This window comes from Argiope bruennichi, chromosome 6 (genome assembly GCF_947563725.1).
Source record: "Argiope bruennichi chromosome 6, qqArgBrue1.1, whole genome shotgun sequence".
NCBI classification, from domain to species: Eukaryota; Metazoa; Arthropoda; class Arachnida; order Araneae; family Araneidae; genus Argiope; species Argiope bruennichi.
The window spans coordinates 123,508,848-123,532,292 of NC_079156.1; the positions used below are offsets into that span (position 1 = coordinate 123,508,848).

Below are 23,445 nucleotides of genomic sequence, written 5' to 3' on the forward strand. Positions count from 1 at the left end.
TACCGGCATGCTAACAAAAGAAACTTATTCTGCTCTTTTCATGACTAATTTGCTTTAAAAGAAACAACTAAATATTACCACGTGGCATTCGGATTGAAGTACATTCTCCCAGGAAAATTGCAGACCGACAATTTAGAGGCACGCTTTGGTTTATATAGACAACTGGCAGGAGCACAATATCATGTTTCACTCCGACAGGTATTTGAAGGTGAAAACGAATTAAGAATGCAAAGTACTTTAAAAATTTGTTTAAAATCGAACAAACATGGAAATCTCGAACTTTTTCAGGAAGCAGTTGACGAAAATTGGGAAGAATGTAAAAATTCTATTTCTGAAAAATTACCTGTATGTAGCATTTTGCTTACAAAAGAAGATTTTAAAAAATTAGAAGATGTTTTACCAGTGTTGGTTTATTGAGGTGGTTACTGCATCCACATAGTCCTTAAAAAGTTGAAATGCAGCATTTTCTGGAATTTTTTTATCAAATGAAAAAGAACTGGACTGCTCAACTTCTTTCATTCAAAATTTAAGTCGAGGAAAAATGTTATACCCCCAAAAATGCATTGTAAATGTAATTTTATATTATTACATTATAATTATGAAATTATGTACCATACATGAAGAAGAATTTTTGAATCCAATCAAAAGTATTTAGCAGTAGAGATAATTTTCAATAGTTCAATGAATTAGGAACAAATACATGATTATGGCGAATGTATTTCAGAACATAAACCAGAAAATGTTTATAGATTGGTAATTTGGTCTGCAATCAATGTGTTATTGAATAATTAAATGACAGTTTGAAAAGCTGTTCTAAAACCGGAAAGGAAAGAAAACTTGATAAATTTAGTAAAGATATTTCTAACAAAGTAATGATAAAATATATAGTTAAATAAGAAAGCTCTTCTAATGTTTCAAAGATTTATTGCATATTTTTTGAAGTGTCAATAGAGTAGAATACTGTTTCGTGAAATATTGTTTTTATTGCTTTCTTGGAGTTGACGCCACAGCAAATATTTATAAAACCATTTTTGTTTGGAGTTGTTTTAAAATTCACTAAAAAAATTTTTTGTTCATTCATTTTTTGCAAAATAAATAGTTTTAAATCTAGGGTAGATACACCTACTGGGAAACCTTCCCTGCACATAATGCAAAAAAGGTAATGCATACCAAGCTCCGTACCTCAAGGTGGTGTAGAAAGCGGTTGCATTTTAATTATTAAGGAATTTTGCAATATATGTGTGTTGAATTGAATGATATGGATGTATATGAAATTATATTTACAAGTAAAAAGTAATTTATCCTGACTCTCTAGCGCGCAGAGACTTAACGTTAAGGGAATGAAGTGTCACGTCTCGTTGTGACGTCACGGAAGACCGCAGAGGCGTTGTCTATCGGGGGTTGTGGTTGTTGTTGCTTATCCCCCTTATATTGTGTACCAATTCAAACCAAATCCAAGAAATCGGAGAAAGAGGGGTGAAGTAGCTTCTGAGAGAAAAGGCCTCTGAGCAACCGAGGGCGGAAGTCTGACTTTAGCTCATATGAAGATGACAATCCCACAATCTCTTGTACAACGCCTTTCTATAGGGAAGGGGTCTTTCACACGCCTCACAGATAGAACTCAGGTGAAGAACCATGTCCGAACTAGGACTCGAGACCTTGATGCCCAGATCATGGGGAAGGCACGCTACCCCTAATTCAGGACGCCGTCAATTTCGCCTCCTGCTTAGCATTATATCCTTATTTATTATGATTGCATGAGTGATTTGAAAGCACTTTCTAATTATCACAACCTGAATGCATCCAATTGCTATCCGCATCTTGCTACCGTTGAACATATTAAAAAACAAGCTGATTTTAATGTCGTATTTTTTTGGTTTCCCATTCATATATTCATTTTAGGGAATGAGGAAACAGATCGAGTCGCAAAATCTGCTTCGACATTTTTGACCAAAGGACTTCCGATTTGCAACGTTAAGTTGTCCCTTACCTACCACATTTTATCTACCTGATAAAAGTCTGACTTTTTACATCAGTATTTCATTTAAATTTATTAACATACTTGCACATACCTTTGTTGATACCTTTTGCTCTTATATATTAACATGCGTGGTTTTTATTGTCTGCCTTATTTTCTTACCATTTGCTTGGCTTTACATGGCATGGCTAAACATGGCTTTTGCGCCAAAAAAATAGAGTCAACCAACCATCCCATCATAGCCAGTGCAAAATTGTAAACTCATTCCAATTCAATATAGTTACATTTAATCGCAGTTTGATTTCAAATGGATCAGAATTATTACAAGCTAAAATACTTTATATGCAAAAGATAAATTCTGATACTTAGTCATGCAAAATTCTGGAATCCATATTTTCTCTTCAAGTTCCCACATCATAATAACACTTCCTAAACTGAGAGATTAAAAAGTAAAATCTACAGACTCTACAAATCTGTTATGGATTGATCTTAATCTCAATGCTGAGGTTTGTAAATGGAAACTCTGATAAGTATTCAGAGCCTACACAATAAAATCTCATTCATAGGAAATTAAATTGTCAAAATATTGGAACCATCTCCATGCTTTACACCTCCCTGAAATGGAAAATCACATTTCTTGAACACATTCTTAATCAAATTTCTTTGAACTTAATGGATGAAATTTGATATAACCTATCAACAAATTTGTAGATCTCTATCGAATTTTGAGTAAAATAAATTCATAGAAAGAAAGTTTGTCCGGTTGTTCCATATAAGTGAATACTATAAAACATCGTTCACAGAGTAGGAAATTATTGCAAGCCAACTCAGTAATATCACGTGAACCCAATGGGGCAATGGATTATTTCATTGGGGCAATTATTTGCCATTGTTCCATGCGGTCACATGATCTCTCTGAAGTAGGCGGGTCCTTCGATTGCCCGCAATAGTTGGTTCCATGTGACCATTGCTTAGCAACAAGACAAGAAAACTAGATGGATAACCAAGAATGATGGATTTACCTAGGGATTTTTGCAAGTTAAATGCCGTATCACTTACATTTAATTTCAGATATAAATACTAAAAAATCAATAAAACGATGCATGTATTGAGACACCTTATGATGCGGCAAGAGAGTAAAGGGAAAAATCTACTACAATAAGTATTGAAGAAGTGATAGAGTTTGAAACAGAAAAACGTAATGAAATAATCTGTTAATTTGATTATTATTGAAAATAATGCGATAGACATTTTAAAGTGTCAATGATCAGTGAATTAAGAAATAGATCAATTCTGTCTTACCGATAGAATTTTGGAAAATGGCTTTAACTATTCATGATTACTTAACAAATTCGAGACTACTCAATTTTTGAAGACCATTCTCAGAAACTAATAGTACTAAATTGCAGACACTGCATTCATGGTGTGGGGCAATTCGTTTTAGCTCTGAAATTCTTTAGACAGGTGTGAATCCATCTCAAAAGGGTTAAACAAATGCTTGATGTACTTAAATGCATTTTTTGTACTATTTTCAAAACATCCAAAGGAGCATAAAAATTTCTCTAAATGCCCTATGCTCATGCTATTTTGATTTCTAAACAAAGATCTGATTTTTTTATTATAAAAATGTATTCGGAATCAAATTTACCTTCTCGAACTTCTTCTGAACTCTTATATACGCAACTCACAGTTAATGATTCCGTAGTATCTCAGCTTTCCATTAGCATTTTGAAATGAGAAATTTTCTTTTTTTTTTTTTTTACTTTATTGTTCAACATAATATTGTATTGAGGGTTTTTGATTTATAAGAAGTTTTCTAAACAGCAATCTATATAATCTATTACTAGTATTATTATTCCTAATGTAGAAAAACTTCTTCTTATCATAGATACCGCAATATCTTCCTTTCGTCATTTCATTTTTGAATGCTGGCTGAAGAAGCTTGCTTGATGAACGGCCAGAAAATTAAGTAGGAAAGACTTCTTTATTAAAGTATTTCTTTTTGCACGGGTTCAAATAATCTGGATAATGTGTATTCTTGAATAGTAATTGTATATAAATACTTGAACCGCATTCGTAATCTCGCGTATTCAAAATTTCACTCTATCTTGCTTTTGTGATTTCATTTCTGAATGCAGAAATAAAACTGACTTGAAGCTCCACAAAATAAAGAGGGAAAGACTTTAAATTTCTTTTTGAACGGATTCAAATAATGTGAAGAAGGCTTTTTACTCAATATTCAGAACTTTCTCAGCATTAAAATATGAGGTATTTTACAATATTTTATATAAAAAATATATGTATACAATATTTTTTTCCTGAAGTAATGTCTGCGATTTCAACCCTAAAGAAAATTTTCGAGTCAAATGCGAATGAAAATCATTTTGAAATAAAATTAAAAATGGTTATTTCCAAATGCCCTAGGGTAATTTAAAGACCAGTCCTGGCGTCCATTGAATAATATATTCATTTCAATGTTTAAGATATGTATATTTTAAGCATACGATATTTTTAAAAGTTCAATGCTTTCTTACACTGCAAATATTTTCTTGAAGCAGTGATTAGACAGATTTATTCATATTGTTGTAAACTTTTTCCTAAAGAATTTTGAGGACGATAGTGACGTGTGGTAGTGATTAGGACGATAATGATTATTATTAGAACTCAGTTATTATCATAACTCAGAAAATTTACCTATGTTGATATCTTAAATTATCTATTGCAAAACATCAAAAATTTAAATTATTAAATAATATTTTCTTAATATGTGCTAAATAAGCCTTCTAGGATTATCAAATTTGGCGTTAAACCTCTGTCAGAAGAATATTCCATCATTTGTGTTAAAGAATTTTTTTATGAAGTGAATTGGAAAAAAAATAAGAAGAATCACTTATTTATCTTTAAAAACGAAACATAAAGATTGAAGAGAATCTCGGATAAAGAATGAAGGAGCTCAAGTGTTTGAACTGCAATCAGCCTTTTGACCGTCAACAAGGACATCGCTGCTTAAATAGCCGTTGGATACTAGTAACTGAGGATAGAAACAAAATATCGGAGGATATTGTTGATGGACTAATTTAAAATGAGTTTATCTCATTGGCTCGCAAGCATTTACCTGACTTATCATCCGTCTGTAGTGAAATATTCAACAAAATTTCCGATCCTAAAGCCGATTCCAGTCTATCGAAAGATGTGACTTCTGAAAATCATCAACAAATCGGTTCAAGTCCTGTTTCATTTCCAGAAAAATCTGAGGCTTACGCCACACGCTCCGTGAGTGATGTCGATGCAGTTCCTGGTCCTTCCCATTTGCCCTTCAATGAAAGCAAAGGAAGTGTGTCTCAAGAAGTATTTCAACCTAAACCATACCATGCAGAGCCTGCTCATGTGAAACGGTGGACATGCAACATTTGCCGAAAAGTATACAAAAAAGTATATCACTTAAAACGCCATATGCAAATCCATGTGGGAGAGAAAAGACACAGATGTGACGTTTGTGGTAAATCGTTTCTGAGAAAGTATGGATTAAAGTCGCACATAGAGATTCATACAGGTGAGAAACCATTCTCTTGTTTTGTTTGCAGGAAGCAATTCAGAAAAAAATATTATCTAAAATCGCATATCCAAATCCATGTGGGAGAGAAAAGACACAGATGTGACGTTTGTGGTAAATCGTTTCTGAGAAAGTATGGATTAAAGTCGCACATAGAGATTCATACAGGTGAGAAACCATTCTCTTGTTTTGTTTGCAGGAAGCAATTCAGAAAAAAATATTATCTAAAATCTCATATGCTTATCCATGGAGGAGAAAAACCTCACCAATGTGACTTTTGTGGCAAATCATTCACACACCAGTATTCTTTGAAGATGCATGTTATGCATCATACAGGTGAGAAACCGTTCACTTGCGTTATTTGCAGGAAAGGATTTAGACAAAAATCTGATTTGAATAAACATATGAATATCCACGCTGGAATCAAATTTTCGTGTAAAATCTGCGGAAAATCATATACTCAAAGGTGTTCTTTAAAGAATCATGAGGACAAGCACATAGAAGACAAACATTAAAAATGGAAAGAAAGTTTTGTATAAAAGAAGCCTTCAAATCATGAGAAGATTTATCAATATAAGTAAAAGAAGAATCTAGAAAATATCGTTAATAGACCGAACATCAAACTAAAAAAGAAAAAAATAGCACCACTGTGGAAATTTTTCTGGAGATATATGCTTTACTTATCCAACCTCTTTCCACCATCAATATTAATTAATAATTTCAGTCATTTTATTTTTTACTGACATTTTATATTTTATTGATTTGACGAATATGAATTCAAAGTCATTGAAATTTTTTTTTTTTTTGAATATTTGACTCAATTCTTTGAAGTTTTTACTCAGAATTGTTATTCTTAAATGTATATGTAATTAAAAAATGATGGTATTTTGCATTTAATTTCAATAATAATATGAATTTTTATATTAGACTGTCATCTATTGTCCTCATTATTTTATACATATCAGCTCAGACGATTATTTGTTTCACCAGAAACAATGATTGTACTTAATTTCAGATGAATCATTTATATCTCATATCCATAATTACGCTAAAATATTTGTTATTAAAGTATGTGTTATTTTGATAATCTAAATTAAGTTTTGTTTATTTTGTACATGAATCATTCTAATTAAGGCCATTTTCATACTATCATATAAGGTTCAAAAACGTAAATCTCTTGCTCAGCTATCGTTTTGTATTTATCCTGTAAACTACTACATTTATTAATTAGAATTCTTTTGTAGTTTTGAATAAAGTAAGAAATTCAGGTGAAAAAATATTTGATGAAAGAAAAATCGTCCGAATTTCAGGGCCAATATGAAATATTTTTTTTAGAAATTAGTGAAAAAATGCTGTTTATAAATTTCCAAATTAAAGAAAATTATATCTTCGATATTAGAATGATAATATTAAATAAAGATTTTTTTAAATTTTGATATGGTATAATATTCATTTTTGTGCAATAATATTTTTAAGTTATCACGGAAAAAGATCTAAATTCAGCTTATTTTTAAATTAATTAAAATTTATAAATCCAAGTTGCCCATCTTCATCTTCCTAGGTATAGATATGAAAAATTTGGTAGCTGCAGGGAAAACTGTCTTGGCAATAGAACGTCAGCATTCGCACACCCACACACTTTAATTTTTGACAGAATAATATGCAAAATCACTTTTAATCTCTATATCAGTAAAATTTATTTTGTATCTTTTAGCAGAATATTTGAAACAGAATATGGTGTAATATCTTACTAGAAGTATCTCTTCAATTATCAGTACCATGCACAGACGGAAAAAACATAAATAAGTGAAAAAGGAATTTACACAGATCAAAAAGGAATCATTGAGTTGTGGGCACTGTTGTATTTAAAATTGCCGCATTATATGAGAAATTGAATTTGTTTGTTGAAAACGGTATGCATAGTTTTATCAAGAATGAATTTTTTTATTTTTTTTATGAAACTAAACACTTTATATGATGTTTTATTCTAATTTTGAATCTATGAAGTGGAGTAATTACGTATGATATACGATGTAAAAAAATTTATTTATTTAAATTTCATTTCTCTCTTTTTTTCAATAATAAATTATGTTAACTAATTAAAAAAAATATTTTCCTCGTGTTTTTATAATAAAACTTATCAGTTACTCAATTACTTAACAATACTTTCTATAAAATATTGTTAAGGAGTTTAAAGAGTTAAGAAGAAATTCTTAAAATTTTAATTCAGCCGCATAGAATATATTAAGACATATTTAATGTTCATCCAGGATATAGTAGCAATAATTATATACTCTTACTCAACTTAGCTGTTTCTCAAAATATTCTATGATCATCAGAAACAGGAAAGTAAAAAAAAAATTATATTTTATGCACATTTATTCCTCATAATATTTAGTGCATTCAATAAGCATTTTAACAGCAAATTAAATAAAACTAAGATATTTTCAGGCTTCTATATTTACTCATCACCAAAAAACTTGCAGTATAAAATATCCAGGTGTATTTTAAAAAATTACAAGTATTTTCCAGATACAAAAAAAAAAAAAAATCTTTCTTGATGAATACACATTTTACGATTGAAGAATTGAAATTTTTGCTATTATGAATTAACAAAAATCTCAAATCTAACGAACATATTTTTTTCGTCCCCTCACCTGTATTAAAACTAAAAAGAAAATGTCGATTCCTGTAAGCAAAATGTTAAAAAAAAATTATCTCAAAGATATCTAACAAAGACGCCGACATAGAGACAAAATTCACTCTAAAGCGTCCCCTAAAGATATCAAACTAGAGACAATATTCACTTAAAAATATTGTTTGTGGCAAGGAAATTTTGAAATATAGGATTGCTCTAGTACCTTATTTGCCCTCTCAGTTGGAATGAGAAAAGAAAACTATGGGAAACGAATAACTGAAACGAAATAAAATCTGCCCGCTATATTGCTTACTGCTGGCAAAAGATAACAAAAACACATTAAGATAGCAAATTTTTTTATTGCAACTGCAAAGAAAATTACTTCTAAAAATGTTTTAAAGTAAAATTTACTGTGAATTAATTTCTATTAAAAAAGAAAAGCAAATCAGCAAAAATTCTAATTTTTATCTTTCAAAGGAAACGAAAATTTCTCTGCAGAACCAAGTATTTCATTTTAGTCTGACTGGAAGATCAGAAGGAAAAACAGATTTCTGTCTCAAGAAATTTGCAATGGTCTAATGCAGATATTTATTGCTTTGGATTTTTTTTTATTTCATTGTGTTTTAATTTCTGTATACATTTAACAGTTAATGACTGGTAAACAGATATATACAAATGCTTTTTCAACCTTCTTATATTAAAGTTGGTATATACAATATTACATGTAAAAATCAAGTTTGCTTCAATGATATATTTTTATCAAGACATCAGCTAATCGCAAAGTATGAATTGAAATTAGAAAATTCTATAGAATCCCTTTTGAGATATTCATTCCACTTCCTGACATAAAAGAGGGAAATTGGAAGGATGTAGTATATAATTCATAAAAAGAACTGAAGTCAAATTTCCGAATGTTTGTAGTCGAAAAAATTTAAGTTGCATCTAATATTCTTACTATTAATAAATCCAGGCTCTGATAATGAACAGTCAACATCTGATATCAATAGTCAAATCGGTTTTTGGTTAGTAAATAAAAGAAACCGCACAATGAATATTCCAAAAATTCATACAGATCTATAAAAATAATTTTCAACAACGTAATGAAAATTTCTTACCGTTTAATTGTATAACGTTATGCGATGAAAGGGTAAAAAAAGTCTCACTTAGAAAATCTGTCCAAGAATCAGATTAATGAGAAAGCGCTTTCGAAATAAAATAAACTATTTAATTACATAAAATAAATGGAAATATATATTTATTTAAATTTTCCATTTTTAATAAGGGGAAATTTTCAAGGTGCACATAATTCAATACTATTCGTCATATTTTAAAATGCGCATCTTTTTGCAGTGAACTGGTTAAAATTCACTTTCATCACTTGAAGATATTAGATTTGATTTGTTTTTAGAATATATTATTTTTTGAAATATTTGAATTAGTTGACGTTATGTAACATTCATTCTATACCTTACACATTGTGTTAGAATTCCTATGTGCACTGATGGATAATATAACAACGATGTCATAATGTGAAAATTGTCGGAATTGATATGCCGCATAAAATAAGAGCCCAAAGTAAATGATACAAAAATATTGCCGCATTGAAAAAAGTTACGGACAAAAAGGGGGGGGGGGTTCGATAATAAGTATTTGGAGTCTTTTTCCTATATTCTCCCTCCCCCCAAAATTAAAATGTCCAAAAACTTACTTACCACTTCTAAATTCGATGAAAAAGGATTCGAATTTGTCAGTCAGAAAGTATTTTGAATGACTATATGAACTGGAAAGTAAATTTTAATTAGTTAGCAGATAATGAATAAACTATTTTTAAATCAAATAATAATAGAGCGTTCACAAACTCTTAATTAATTAGCGGTTAGTAACGCTGATAAATCTGAATTAAATCCAAATAAAGAATGAGGTGTTTGGACTGCAATGAACCGTTTCATCCTCAACAAGGACATCTCTGCTTAAATAGCCGTTGGATGCTGAGTGTTGCGAATGGACTAGAAGTGGAAAAACATGAGAATATATCTCCAGCCGCAGAGAAGTTGTCCGCATGAGCAATTGTCTAGATTATCATCAGTCTGTACTGAAATATTTAGTGGAAGTTCCGATCCTTATGCTGATTCCAGTTTACCGTCTCTTGACTCTTGGGACTGAATGTCACACACTGAATACTGAAATATTCAATGTGTGACCACGTATTCATTCAAGCAATGTTTCAATTTCGGAAAAATCTGAGTAAGTCGACAATTTATCCGTAAGAGATGTCCATGCAGTTCCTGGTCCTTCCCAACTGCCATTCAGGGAAGTTTGTCAGGAAGTATTTCAACCCAAACTCTACCAAGCTGTGCCTACTCATGCAAAATTATCCACATGCAACGTTTGCGAAAAAGTATTCTAAATAAAAAGATAGTTTTAAAAAGCATATGTTAATCCATGGGGGAGAAAATAAACACAAATGTGACGTTTGTGGAAAATTGTTTCATGGAAAGTCTAATTTACGATCACATTTGCGGACGCACACGGGTGAGAAACCTTTCACTTGCGATGTTTACGAGAAAAGGTTTAGACAAAAAGGTCATTTGAAGAATCACACTGGCAATACACTTTGATCTGAAGTTTTTGGAAAACCAAATATTGAAAAGATGCATGCTTGTAAACACACAAAAGACAAACAATACGAATACAGCATCTGCGAAGGAAAACTGTCGTATAAAGCATATTTGCAAAAAATGAGAGGTTCCATAAGTAAAAGAAGGATCAAGTAAAGTGCCGTAATACATTACCAAGTATCATGCGAAACACACACCATTGCGAACGTTTTTATAGATATATGCGCTATATTTATTTATCTAACTTCTTTCCACCACCAGTGTTATCTGACTGAACTCCAAGACTCTTTTTTATTTTTTACTAGCCGCCTTTGGCGACCAGCCGGTTCGCCAATCTTAATGTTCGTTAAAATTTTAATAATGAAATATTTTATGCAATTTCTACTTTAATAGCTTCTTCATCAAAATATTTTAAAACTTCAAATTTTGATTATCCTATAATTCATTCATAATATTATAAAGGCCTTCAGGCATAACGTAATATGTATCTCTCTCATTTTCTGTTAGCACCCGTAGAATTTATGCTTTAAATTAAAGTGGAAAGAATTTATCTTCAATTAATATAATAATATTTTTTACTTCAACAAAGCATTTTTTTATAATCTGATTACTGAAAATAGAGTCACTCAGCGTTTAAACTTTATGAGCACTAAAGAATATCTTTTTCAATTTATGTAATATCTCAAGAGTTGGTCAACAAAATTTTCTTAGATTCATTATGAGCAGATCGATTCATTAACAATGTTTAAATTTAAATGCATCAAACACTAAGAAAATAAAACGAATCGTTTAAAATAAACGGTTGAAAACAGGTTTTAAAAAAACTACTTAAAAAACGATGTAGTTATAAGAATATACAAAAAATATATAACTAACATAAATACAATTTACTTACAAAAGCATGCAACTAACCCACAAATAATTTAAATCATCCATTAATAACGTTGTCATGGCAACAATCGGAATAGAATGCGCATGCGTGAATTTTCTTCGCCGGTTACGTAACGCAAATACGTGATTTTTTCTACGCCAGTTGGGGTGACGCTATGCGGATTAGAAATTTTTAATTTCCTTTATTCTGTTTTATTTTAATTCAAAAGTACTTCAGAATGAATCTGAAAGATTGATTCATTAACAATGTTTCATTTTAAATGCATCAAACATTAAGAAAATAAACAGAACCGATTGAAATAATCCGCCGAAAAATTTTAACCCTAGCCTCATTACTGCTGGGAGAAAAAAGAAACGGAAGCCTTTCTCGTTTGGCGCTGGGGATAATGGAAGATTTTTTTGGCGGAAAAGTTGGCGGTGGGGAAAATGGAAGATTTTTTTGGCGGGAAAGTTAGTTTTTAATTAATAATTAAAATTCTAATTAAAAATTCGAAAAAAGAAACCCCAGGTGCACATTCCCAACCTTCAAGGTATACATGTACCAAATTTGGTAGCTGTAGGTCAAACGGTCTGGCCTGTAGAGCGCCAACACACACACACACAGATTGAGCTTTATTATAAGTATAGATTGACATTTTAAAGGAAATAATTTTTTATATTTTATTGCATATCACGAATTTGAATTCAAAGTCATTGAAATGTTTTATTGATTATTTGATTGAATTCTTTAAAGCATTTGAGCAGAATTGTTATTTTGAATTCGTCGCGTTTTTAAAAATAGATGCATTAAAGATTACATTAAAGCCTAATTATTATAATTTTGTATCTTTTGTTATGTACATGAATCATTCTAGTTTAGTCCATTCTCATGACATAAGAGTGCGAGCAAAAACTTCAATATCTGATACATCTTTCTTCTTTCTTAATTGATTTATCTTTTAAACTACTTAGTTGGAAAACAGAATTTTTCTACAGTTTTGAATGGAAGAAAATAACTTGATTAAATATTTCAAGAAAGAAAAATTGTTCGGATTTCAGGGCAACAATATAATATAATTTTGGAAATTAATGTAGGAAAACTTTTAAGTATATGCCGAAATTCAGAAAAAAATTTGTATGAGAATGAGATTGATATTATTAAAAAATAATTTTCTTCTAAATATCAGATGGAATAAAATATTTTATAAAGTATGGAAAAATGAAAAAACGCCAAAATTCAGATTGTTTATTTATTAATTAAAACTTCATAAAACAAATCTTCTATCCAAGGAAACATAGAACACCTCTATAATTCGTACAAATGAAGTATTTGGTATTTCCCATAAAGTTCGAAATATTAGCTCAATGTTTCAGTTCTATTAGAGCAAAGATAGGAAGAAAGATATTTCTATATATTAATATGATTTATATTTTTCATCTATATATGCGTTATTACTTTTTTTATTTTCTGTATTTATATGTTGATCTTTTTGCAACGAATTATTTGGTAATTAGAGTAGTTTTAGACAGTGCTTTTTTCGAACATTCAAGGAAAGTACAAATATATTTGAATACTACCTTTAAAATATATTGATCATTCTTAGATTCGGGAACCTTTTGCGCATGCGTCAGGCAGCGTTTATTTCGCAGAAACGTGTGAGAGAAAGATAAAAGTAGATATTAAAATTAAGAAATAGATTGAAATTCATTTTCTTCTCGTAATTGGAAAGCTTATCATTTTCCGTATAACCGATTCCTGAAGTACAATAGTCAAAAAGTGCTAATTTATGGATAAGGAAAAGGATAGTATATTTGAGATTTTGGCCTTTAAACTGTACTTTTAATCTCTAATTTATACCAGAAAAGATTTCTACACAAGAAATTACGATTTAAGAATGAAACTGAAAAAGAACTAACCCTTTTTGAATTACTGCTTTCAACTTCTACCTAGCTATATATTAAATTACTATTTTATTTTTATTACCAAAATTTAAATATTATTTTAAGATAAATAATAGTTCAGGATATGATTTTATGAATAAGCAATTCAGAATTTTGAAGATTTTCCTTTTTTTTTTCTTATATAAAATTTGACGATGAAAAGGACACGCCTGTGAATTATTGAATTCCCATGAAAATTAGGCAATTTACTTTCTACTTCATTGTTTGACAAAAATCAGTTTCCTAAAACTACATCTATATCTACACTTTCCCGATTATTTAAATAATTCCTAGAACATGAATACTGAATCTCCTTCGATTTCAATCAGATCTCGAATATTTTCTGCTGTAAAATGCTGCATCTGTAAAATTTCTTAATTGCGAGTTAGAATCGAAAATTTCCACATAATCCAAACCACCATTTTGTATTCAGAGTAAGATTTAGATATTATTTTTACATTGGAGATTTTTTTGTTATCATAATAAGATTCATTTTCATTCCTTCGAAGTTTCGAATCATCTATTTATTAGGGGTTTCACCGCAATAGGAATTTATTTCAATCCATTTGAGTGATAGAATATCTTTGTATAAAAGGAAAAGGATTTGAATAAAGTTGAAAATAAGTCATCTCTCATTAAAAGTAATTACTACATTCTGTTAGAAATATAATAAAATGACGACGTAATAAAAAAAAATTAAAAAGAAGATTCTTTCCTGGCTATATTTTAATTTCATTATAATAAATTATATTAATTTTTGGCAGAATAAAACTTGAGACTGTTGTTCTTTTTTGTATATTGCGTTAGTTAAAAATCGTTAATCATAGAAAGAAGACACTCAAGTATCAAAGTTGGAATTAGTTAATCTCTAGCGCTTTTGAGATCCATTTTTGTAATAACTTTGGATTACTATCTCAGTATAGTTTGCATTTTTAGTAGAATTTTTGATAATTAAAGAATTTGAATATACAGCTTTTAAACATTATGTAAATTTTAGAGTGAATATAATGTATTTGTATTTATAGTTGAAGATTTGTATCTAGACGTTTATTATTTTTATATTAATTTCGTTCCCTAGAATTTCTTAACATCTTTTCATCTTTCGTTCGTTCTTAATACTTTCCTCATTTCATTAACCTTTTAGTGACTATGCAGATGTTCTTCAAATTTTAATTTATTGACACAGAATATATAAACACTTATACAATAATCGTACAGAAAATAGAATTCGAACAGTATATTGTTACTCAACGGCTCCTTCAAATACTCAAAGATCATCAGAAATCAATGATAATTTATTTTTCACGTTAATGTTCTTTTAGTTGTGTATACGGATTAAAAATTTCAAATTCTCAACTCATTTATTCCTGATAATAATCAGTGCATCTTATAAGAAAGTTAACTGCAAAAGAAACGGCTATAAAATATTTTCAGGATGTTTTGTCTACTCCTCCCAGAAAGAAAGTATAAAAATGAGCAGGAAATATTCAATGCATTGTAAAAAATAATTCGAATTAAACGGGGTTTTTTTTAACTGACCGTACTGAAAGACCTCTTCAGCTCGAACTATTAGCCGCAAAGCCACCTAATTTTGTACGAGGACTATTGACGACGTGGGAAAAAAAATTAGTTCGAAAAGTTGCCGATAGGAGGGATGTGGCACTTTTGATCAAAATTTTAAGTTCAACTGCACGATAAAATTTTAAACAGATACAGTAAACAGATAAATGAATAACAAAGAATTAATTTTTCCAAAAATGTGCTTTATTCTAAAAAATAACTTTGTAAATGGTTACAAATAAAAAAAAATTAAAAATGAGGATTTTCTTTTTATGCTTTGTTCTTTTCTTTTTATTCAGTAGAACCGCTTTCCCGGGGAAGACATCGGCTATTTCCAATATGACCTCCCTTTTCTTGGACTAAGCATTGCATTCTGTACTCAGTACTCTCTACAGCTGACTGCAACATTTCAGGAGGCATATTCATAACAGTCCGTGTTATATTTTCTTTTAAAACTGATAAGTTCGGGACTCACCAAGATAAACCTGCAATTTTAAATAACTTGACGGAAAAAGTCACATGGGGTTAGATCTGGGGAGCAAGCTGGCCATGCAACACGAAAACAGCGATTAATGACTCTTTCTTCTGTAAAGTGGTGCCACATTTAATGTACGGATGTACCAATATTCGGTGGCGCTCCATCCTGCATAAAGACAATTTTATCTAAGCATTGCCTTTGCTGAAGTTGTGGGATAAGACAACTACTCAGCATATCATGATATCTTTGAGCGTTTACGGAACTGGCCTACGGTCCTGCTTGGGTAAAAGTCTCAAAAAAGTATATTTCATGATAAAATCTGCTGTAAAACTACACCAAACAGTCACTTTTTGAGAGTGGAGTGGGATTTCTTGAAATGCATGGGGTGGTTCAGATGCCCAAATCACTCCAGAGGATTGTCCAAGGCCAAGTCTCTTCGACCTCCATCCTGGAAAGAAATGTCAAATCAAAGGTTAATCGAATATCATAATCTGTAGGTTTTAATTCATGAAAAGGCTAATTTTATATGGATGAATTTGAAGAATTTTTCTTAAAACTTTCCATACTGTTGAAGCACTAACATCCAGTAGTCGGACAACTCCAGGTATACTGCTATTACTAGCAGTGCTCGTTTGATTTCTTTAACGATTGCAATCGCAACATCTGTGATCGTATCCTCCGATACCGTTTCAGTCTTCTACCAGTCTTTTCAAATTTTTAAATCATTGCTTTCACTGCATTAAATAATAGAGGTCCTTTATTATTATGACTTCTTAATTCACGAAGAGCGGCCGCTGCATTGGATTGATTAAGATAAAAGAGCTTAACAAGTAATGCACACAGTGCTAAAGTGAGACGCATTTTACAAATCAACTGATACTTGAAATGATTTCCAATGCCCTCTTCCTTTTTATAACTCAAAATACTGGCGCTGGTGTCGACTACGTAATCGGTATTTTGCAATTTGCAATTTTTCCCAGTGTTTTATGCAACATTTTAGCTATCTTAAAGTGTAAAGCGCCACATTTCCCCCTATTGGCAACTTTTGGAACTAAGTTGTTTTTTTTTCGCGGATTCTTTCTTTCCATGTCGTTAATAGTCTCCGTTCAAAATTTTGTGGCTTTGTGGCTGATAGTTCGAGCTACAGAGGTCTCTCAGTACCCTCAGTTTAGAAAAAAAAGTCCTGTATTATGAGTGGAAGCGGTGAAATTTAATGGTACATTTCAAAATAGTAAGAAAAATGTCTTGATTAATAGAAATTTTATATGATTTGAAGCATGGCAACTTTTTATCAAATTAACCAACACAAATAACAAACCTGATGAAAGTCGTTTAGTGTTTTCATTCCTTGCCCTATGCCAAATATTATCGATTTCTAAAAGTAAAGAGATAAATTAAATTTTGCTTTAAATTTATGAAAAAATTATAATGAGTTTAGTTCAACATTTCAGTTTAATTATTTTCTATTTATCTTTTCAATATTTTTTTAAGTTTAATTCTCTCATTCCTACGCACATCTCTAAAACGCTGTCAATAAATATTCTTTTAATCCTTTCATACATTTCTTGTGTTTCCAATTCATTCCGTCACGTGTGCCTATTTATTCCTATAGAGTGAATGATAGTTACAATGTCACATGCCAAACTTGAAAATTTCTGTGATGAATTCGAGATCACTGTGGATATTTTAGTTAATTCAAGGTTTTTTTTTAATTGAAATGTATAAATTATGTGTCATATTGCCCAATGCCATGAAATGCTACGAATTAATAAATATATTTTATGGTGTCCATTAAAAAGCATCATATTAAATATACAATGTATCGTATTTTTGAGAAAAACTGGCGACTCAAAATAGAAAGGGCTAAATCAATGATGTGCAAGCTTGTGTTTATATGTGATGATATAAGCAAAACAATGCAATGACATTCATAAAACAATAAAAAAACAAACCGCCACTAGACAAACTGAGTTGAAAACTTTGCCGAAAAATGAAGTGTATGTTTGAAAAATATTATATAAATTCTTATCATTGTAAATTTTTGACATTCAGTTGATAAGAAATGGGAATGAGATTAGATTTGGATCTCAAATTTCCGATATCAAATTTCTTAATCATAAGCTTTCGCAATATGATTAAATAGTATTCTATTTTTGCCAATAATATTCGCAGGAATAAAGTGCTAGATATTATATAATAAGGATAATTTGTTTACGAAATTCGAGAGAATGATGAATATTTATTAACATTTACACCTAAATAAATACACAGTGTTACATTAACATATACATTAGAAGTTCCATCTGGATTTGATTTTACTAAAGACGGTATTGCCATAAAGAATATTGCTTTGAAGGCAAAGTCCATTAAAATGTCCAATGAAAACTCTATAGATTTGAATCACAGAAACATGATTAAAAAATCCGACAATTACATCAGGCATCGTTTTCAAGGTATATATTGTCATATTTTACATTGTCACTGATATATAATTAAAAATTCAGACGTAGAGAAATTCTGTCTTACCATCAGAAATACCGGGAAAATCTTTGATTATTTATGATTATTTAAAAAATTCAAGAAAATCTTTTCATTTTCAAGACATCCAAAGAAGCAGAAAATTCCCCAAAACTAAACGCAGTCACTACATCCATGGTGTGATACCCTTCTTTTAGCTCCAAGATTCTTTACAGCCAGGTGAGCCATCCATCTAGAATAGATTACAAAAATGCTTGCTGTACTTAGATGCATTTTGTGTACATTTTCAAGACATCCAAAGAAGCAGAAAATTTTCTGTAAGTCAACCATCTAACTCTCCGACCCGCCCTAAGGCGCACGGATTTAAACCATAAAACTGAGTGACCGGACCGCCGCAACAGCAATTGGCAGGAACTGTGGTTGAGTCCTAAGGGCCGTCACCGGCCATGGTACAACCCTCCCCGAAGGAAGTACGTCCCGTCATCGATGGGAGGAGCCAGATCCCCCACCTATTAGTGTACCCTCCAGGGTGGCGAGATCCAACCACCATGCCGGAAGCATCTCATCCTCATTTCGAGGTGCCCCCCCCCGAGAAAATTTTCTGTAAATCTCCTTCGAACATGTAATATTTATTTCTATACAAAGATAAAGTATTTTATTATAAAAATATATTCGAAAACCAATTTTCTTTTGCAAACCTCTTTTGAACTTTTATATGCACAACTTACTGTTAATAAGAGCTGACAAAGGGGGACAATTACGCAGCATTTCCGATGTCAATCAGTATTTTAAAATGAGAAATTTTAGTTTTTATTTTTAATTTTTTGATAAATATAACATCGCATTGACTGTTTTGTCTAATAAGATATCATGTGATTAAAAGATTTAAAGTATTTTATTTAGAATATTTATTTCATTGCATATTTAAAGTGTTAAAGAATTTTATTTTTCATTTAATGATGAATAGAATTTTCCACACTTTTTTCTTTCGTATTACAATTTTGTCCCAAGAAGTACTTTTCTGTCTAGTATAATAAACGAGTGATATTTCTTTGCAATGCATTTTATTTTTTAGTAAAAAGAACAAATATAATTTAAGAAAATAATTGTTAATAATTTACACTTTCATACAATATTCCAACATGAAATATATTGCTGTGGTATTTCTGATATATTTTCATATCATTAAACTTTCTATTGGAAGAAAATACAATTAAATTTATTATAATAATGGAATGGCATTTTTACGAGAAAGGTCTTTAAAGCGAAATCTATATAATCTATGAGTAGTATAATTCCTCCTAATTCAAGGAAACAATTTCTCTTTATCATAGACTCCACAAGGGAATTCTATTTTTCCATGATTTCGAGGAATGCATAGTTGGTTTAAAACAAATTTTATCAAAATTATAATACTTTACTGATAAATTAAATAAATGTTAATGTATTAGAAATACGACTTTATCAGAAAAGAGAGATTTAAAAAACTAATAACTAACATTAATTTATAAAATAATGAATTATATATTTTGTTTCGGAAACACGTGCAAACGAAATTAAATAAAAGTTGAAAACCTCGTAATTTGAAGTTTTGAAGAAATAAAATAACAAATCAAGCAAAATGAACTTTTTGTGATTTAAATGGACAATTGATTTCGAATTATTCGTACTTTCATATGTGATTTTAAATTTTTTAATCTTGCTTCCGTCATTTCATTTCATTTCGGAATGCTGATGAAACATGCTTGATTAACGGAAAGAGAATTAAGTGGGAAAGAGTTTTGTATGTCTTTTTGCACAGGTTCAAATAATCAGTATAAAATCCATTCTTGAACAGTATCTGGACATCCATTCTTGAATCGAATTCACAATCTCGTATATACAGAATTTCACTCTATTTTACTTTTGTGATTTCTTTTCCGTATATAGAAAAACCTCCAGAAATTACAGTAAAGCTCTAGAAAATAAAGGAGGAATGACTTTATATTTCTTTTTGAACAGATTCAAATAACGTAAATAACGCTCTTTTCTCAATATTCACAACTTTCTCAGTATAAGAAAATGAACTATTTTACAATATTTGGTAATATTTTTTTTCGTAAAATAATGCTTATAATTTAAACCCTAAAGAAATATTTGAAATAAATGCGAACGAAAATCATGTTGAAAGAAATTTAAAAATTGTTATTTTCAAATACACTACGATATTTTTATGATCAAACTTGGTGGCCATTAAAGAATATATTCATTTGAATCTTTAAGATATAATTTAAATATGCGATACTTTTAAAATTTAACTCACGGTTTTCACAGCCAATATTTTCTTCAACTGTGGCTAGAGCAATTTATTCTTTTTATTAATTTTTTTCGTAATACATTTTTTTAGTACGTTAAGAATCATTATTAGTCTAACTCAGAAAGTTTACCAATGATGTTATTTTAAATTACCTATTGCAAAAATTCCGAAATTTAAGTTGCCAGATTATAATTCCTAAATATATGCTAACAAGTACGCCTTAAAATCTCATCAAACTTCGCGTAACACCTCTGTCACAAGAATATTCAGACATTTTTGTAACAGAACTTATTGTAAAGTGAAGTGAAAAGAAAATAATAAGAATCAATTATTTATCTTTAACAACGAAGCAAAAAATTTGAAGTTAGCATCGGTTAAAGAATGAAGGAGCTAAGGTGTCTAAACTGCGATGAGTCGTTTGAGCGTGAACAAGGACATCGCTGCTTAAAGAGCCGTTGGATGCTGGAACCTGGTGATGCAAACACAATATTGCAGGATATTGACGATGAACTAGGTCTTGATGAAAATGAGTTTATCTCTTTGGATACCGAGCAATTACCTGAATTATTATCGGTCTGCGCTGAAATATTCAATAGAAATCAAGAACCGTACACAGATTCCAGTTTATATCAACAAGTGACTCTTGGGGCTGATCAACATAGTCTTTCAAGCACGGTGTCATTTTCCGAAAAATCTGAGGCTTCTGAGAAAAGCTTCAGAAGTGACGACAATGCAGTTCCCGGTCCTTCCCGATTGCCCTTCAATGACAGCAATGGAAGTGTGTGTCAGGAAGAATTTCAACCCAAACTATTGAAAGCAGAGCCTGCTCGTGAAAAAGTGTTCACTTGCAACGATTGCAAAAAGGTATTCAAACGAAAAGACAGATTGAGAAAGCATTTGCTAATCCATTCGGGAGAAAAAAAACACAGATGTAACGTTTGTGGAGAATCGTTTCTGCGACAGCCTGATTTAAAGAAGCACACAAGGATTCATACAGGAGAGAAACCGTTTTCTTGTTTGGATTGCGGGAAGCGATTCAAAAGAAGACATCATTTAATGAGACACTCACTGGTTCATACAGGTAAGAAACCGTTCACATGCGATGTTTGCGATAAAAGCTTTACACAAAAAAGTAATTTGAAGAATCATATGAATATTCACAGAGAACGCATCATAAGTGACGACAATGCAGTTCCCGGTCCTTCCCGATTGCCCTTCAATGACAGCAATTTAAGTGTGTGTCAGGAAGACGTTCAACCCAAACTATTGAAATCAGAGCCTGCTCATGAAAAAGTGTTCACTTGCAACGATTGCAAAAAGGTATTCAAACGAAAAGACAGTTTGAGAAAGCATTTGCTAATCCATTCGGGAGAAAAAAAACACAGATGTAACGTTTGTGAAAAAACGTTTCTGCGACAGGCTCATTTAAAGATGCACACAAGGATTCATACAGGAGAGAGACCGTTTTCTTGTTTGGATTGCGGGAAACGATTCAAAGGAAACCATCATTTACAGAGACACTCACTGGTTCATACAGGTGAGAAGCCGTTCAAATGCGATGTTTGCGATAAAAGCTATAGACGAAAAAGTAAATTGAAGATTCATATGAATATTCACAGAGAACTCACCATAAGTGACGTCCATGCAGTTCCTGGTCCTTCCCGTTTGCCCTTCAATGACAGCAATGGAAGTGTGTGTCAGGAAGAATTTCAACCCACACTATTGAAAGCAGAGCCTGCTCATGAAAAAGTGTTCATTTGCAACGATTGCCAAAAAGTATACAAAGATGAATATGATTTAAAAAGTCATATGCTAATCCATGGGGGAGAAAAAAAACACAAATGTGACGTTTGTGAAAAATCCTTTCTGCGACAACTGGATTTAAAGAAGCACACGAGGATTTGTGGTAAATAATGCAAACATAACAATTCTTTAAAGATGCATGGTGTGAGCCATACCGGTGAGAAACCATTCACTTGCAAAGATTGCGGAAAGGATATAAACAAAAATTTCTTTTGGAGGAACACATGAATAGACATGATGGAAATAAATTTCCATGTGAAATATGTGGAAAGTCATTTACACAAATGCGTTCTTTAAAGATACATGCTCGCAAACATACAGGCAACGAACAGTATAAATGTGATATATTTTTCCTAAATCAATTTCATTTGAATAACCTTCAAGAGTCAATCTTGTTTTCTTATTTACATTTTAAAGAATACAGTGTTTCTTTTTTTTTATTTTGTTGCGTGTGACGAAAATGATTTCAAAGTTTGTAAATGCTTTATTGAATATTTGACTCAATTCCTTAGGGTATTTGACTAGAAACGAATTCTATATTTTTTCAAAAGAGATAAAAATTGGCATTTAACTCCAAGAATAATGTAGAATTGTATATCAGAATATTATCAAATATATTATTTTTTCCTACGAGTCACTTCAGGCGATTATCTGAGTTTTAGAGAAAATGATTGTATTTGATTTTCGTCATTTATAGAGTCATTTTAGCTTTATATTCACATTTTAAAGAGGGTGATTTTTTTTCTATATTACTGCAAATGATGAATATGAATACAAGGTCATTGAAATATTGTATTGATTGTTTGACTCAATTCTTTGAGGTATTTACATAGAGTTGCCATTTTGAATTTTGTATGTATTTATAAAATGATTAAAATTTCTTTTAACTTCAAGAATAATGTAGATTTGTATTTTAGAATGTCTTCGACAGTTATAATTTTTTTATGCAAGTTATCTTAGACGACTATCTGATTTTAGGGAATTGTGTTTGATTTCATATGTAGTGTTTATGTATAATTTCATATCTATGATTAATCTAAACTCGTTGACATTAAAGCTGTATTGCTTTAATCATTTTAATAAAGTTCTTTTTATTATATAGACGAATCATTCGAATTATTCTGATGAAATCATAGCGCTATCAAAATCGTAAGTCTGGTTTATCTATCTTTTTTTTTATTTGTCCTGTAAACTGCATAGATATTAATCAGAATTCTTCTCTAGAATTAAAA

The 23,445-nt window shown here is 30.7% G+C and overlaps 1 protein-coding gene across 1 annotated transcript; it reads left to right on the forward strand.

Moving 5' to 3' along the window:
- Positions 1 to 20,791: 20,791 nt before the first annotated feature.
- LOC129971963 (zinc finger protein 271-like) lies at positions 20,792 to 22,324 on the forward strand. The gene has a single exon (XM_056085943.1). It carries the CDS (start codon positions 20,792 to 20,794, stop codon positions 22,322 to 22,324), a length of 1,533 nt encoding a protein of 510 aa, XP_055941918.1.
- The last annotated feature ends 1,121 nt before the right edge of the window (positions 22,325 to 23,445 follow it).

Coding starts and splice junctions, on each gene's coding strand:
- LOC129971963 (XM_056085943.1), top strand. CDS start 20,792: ATGAAGGAGCTAAGGTGTCTAAACTGCGATGAGTCGTTTGAGCGTGAA.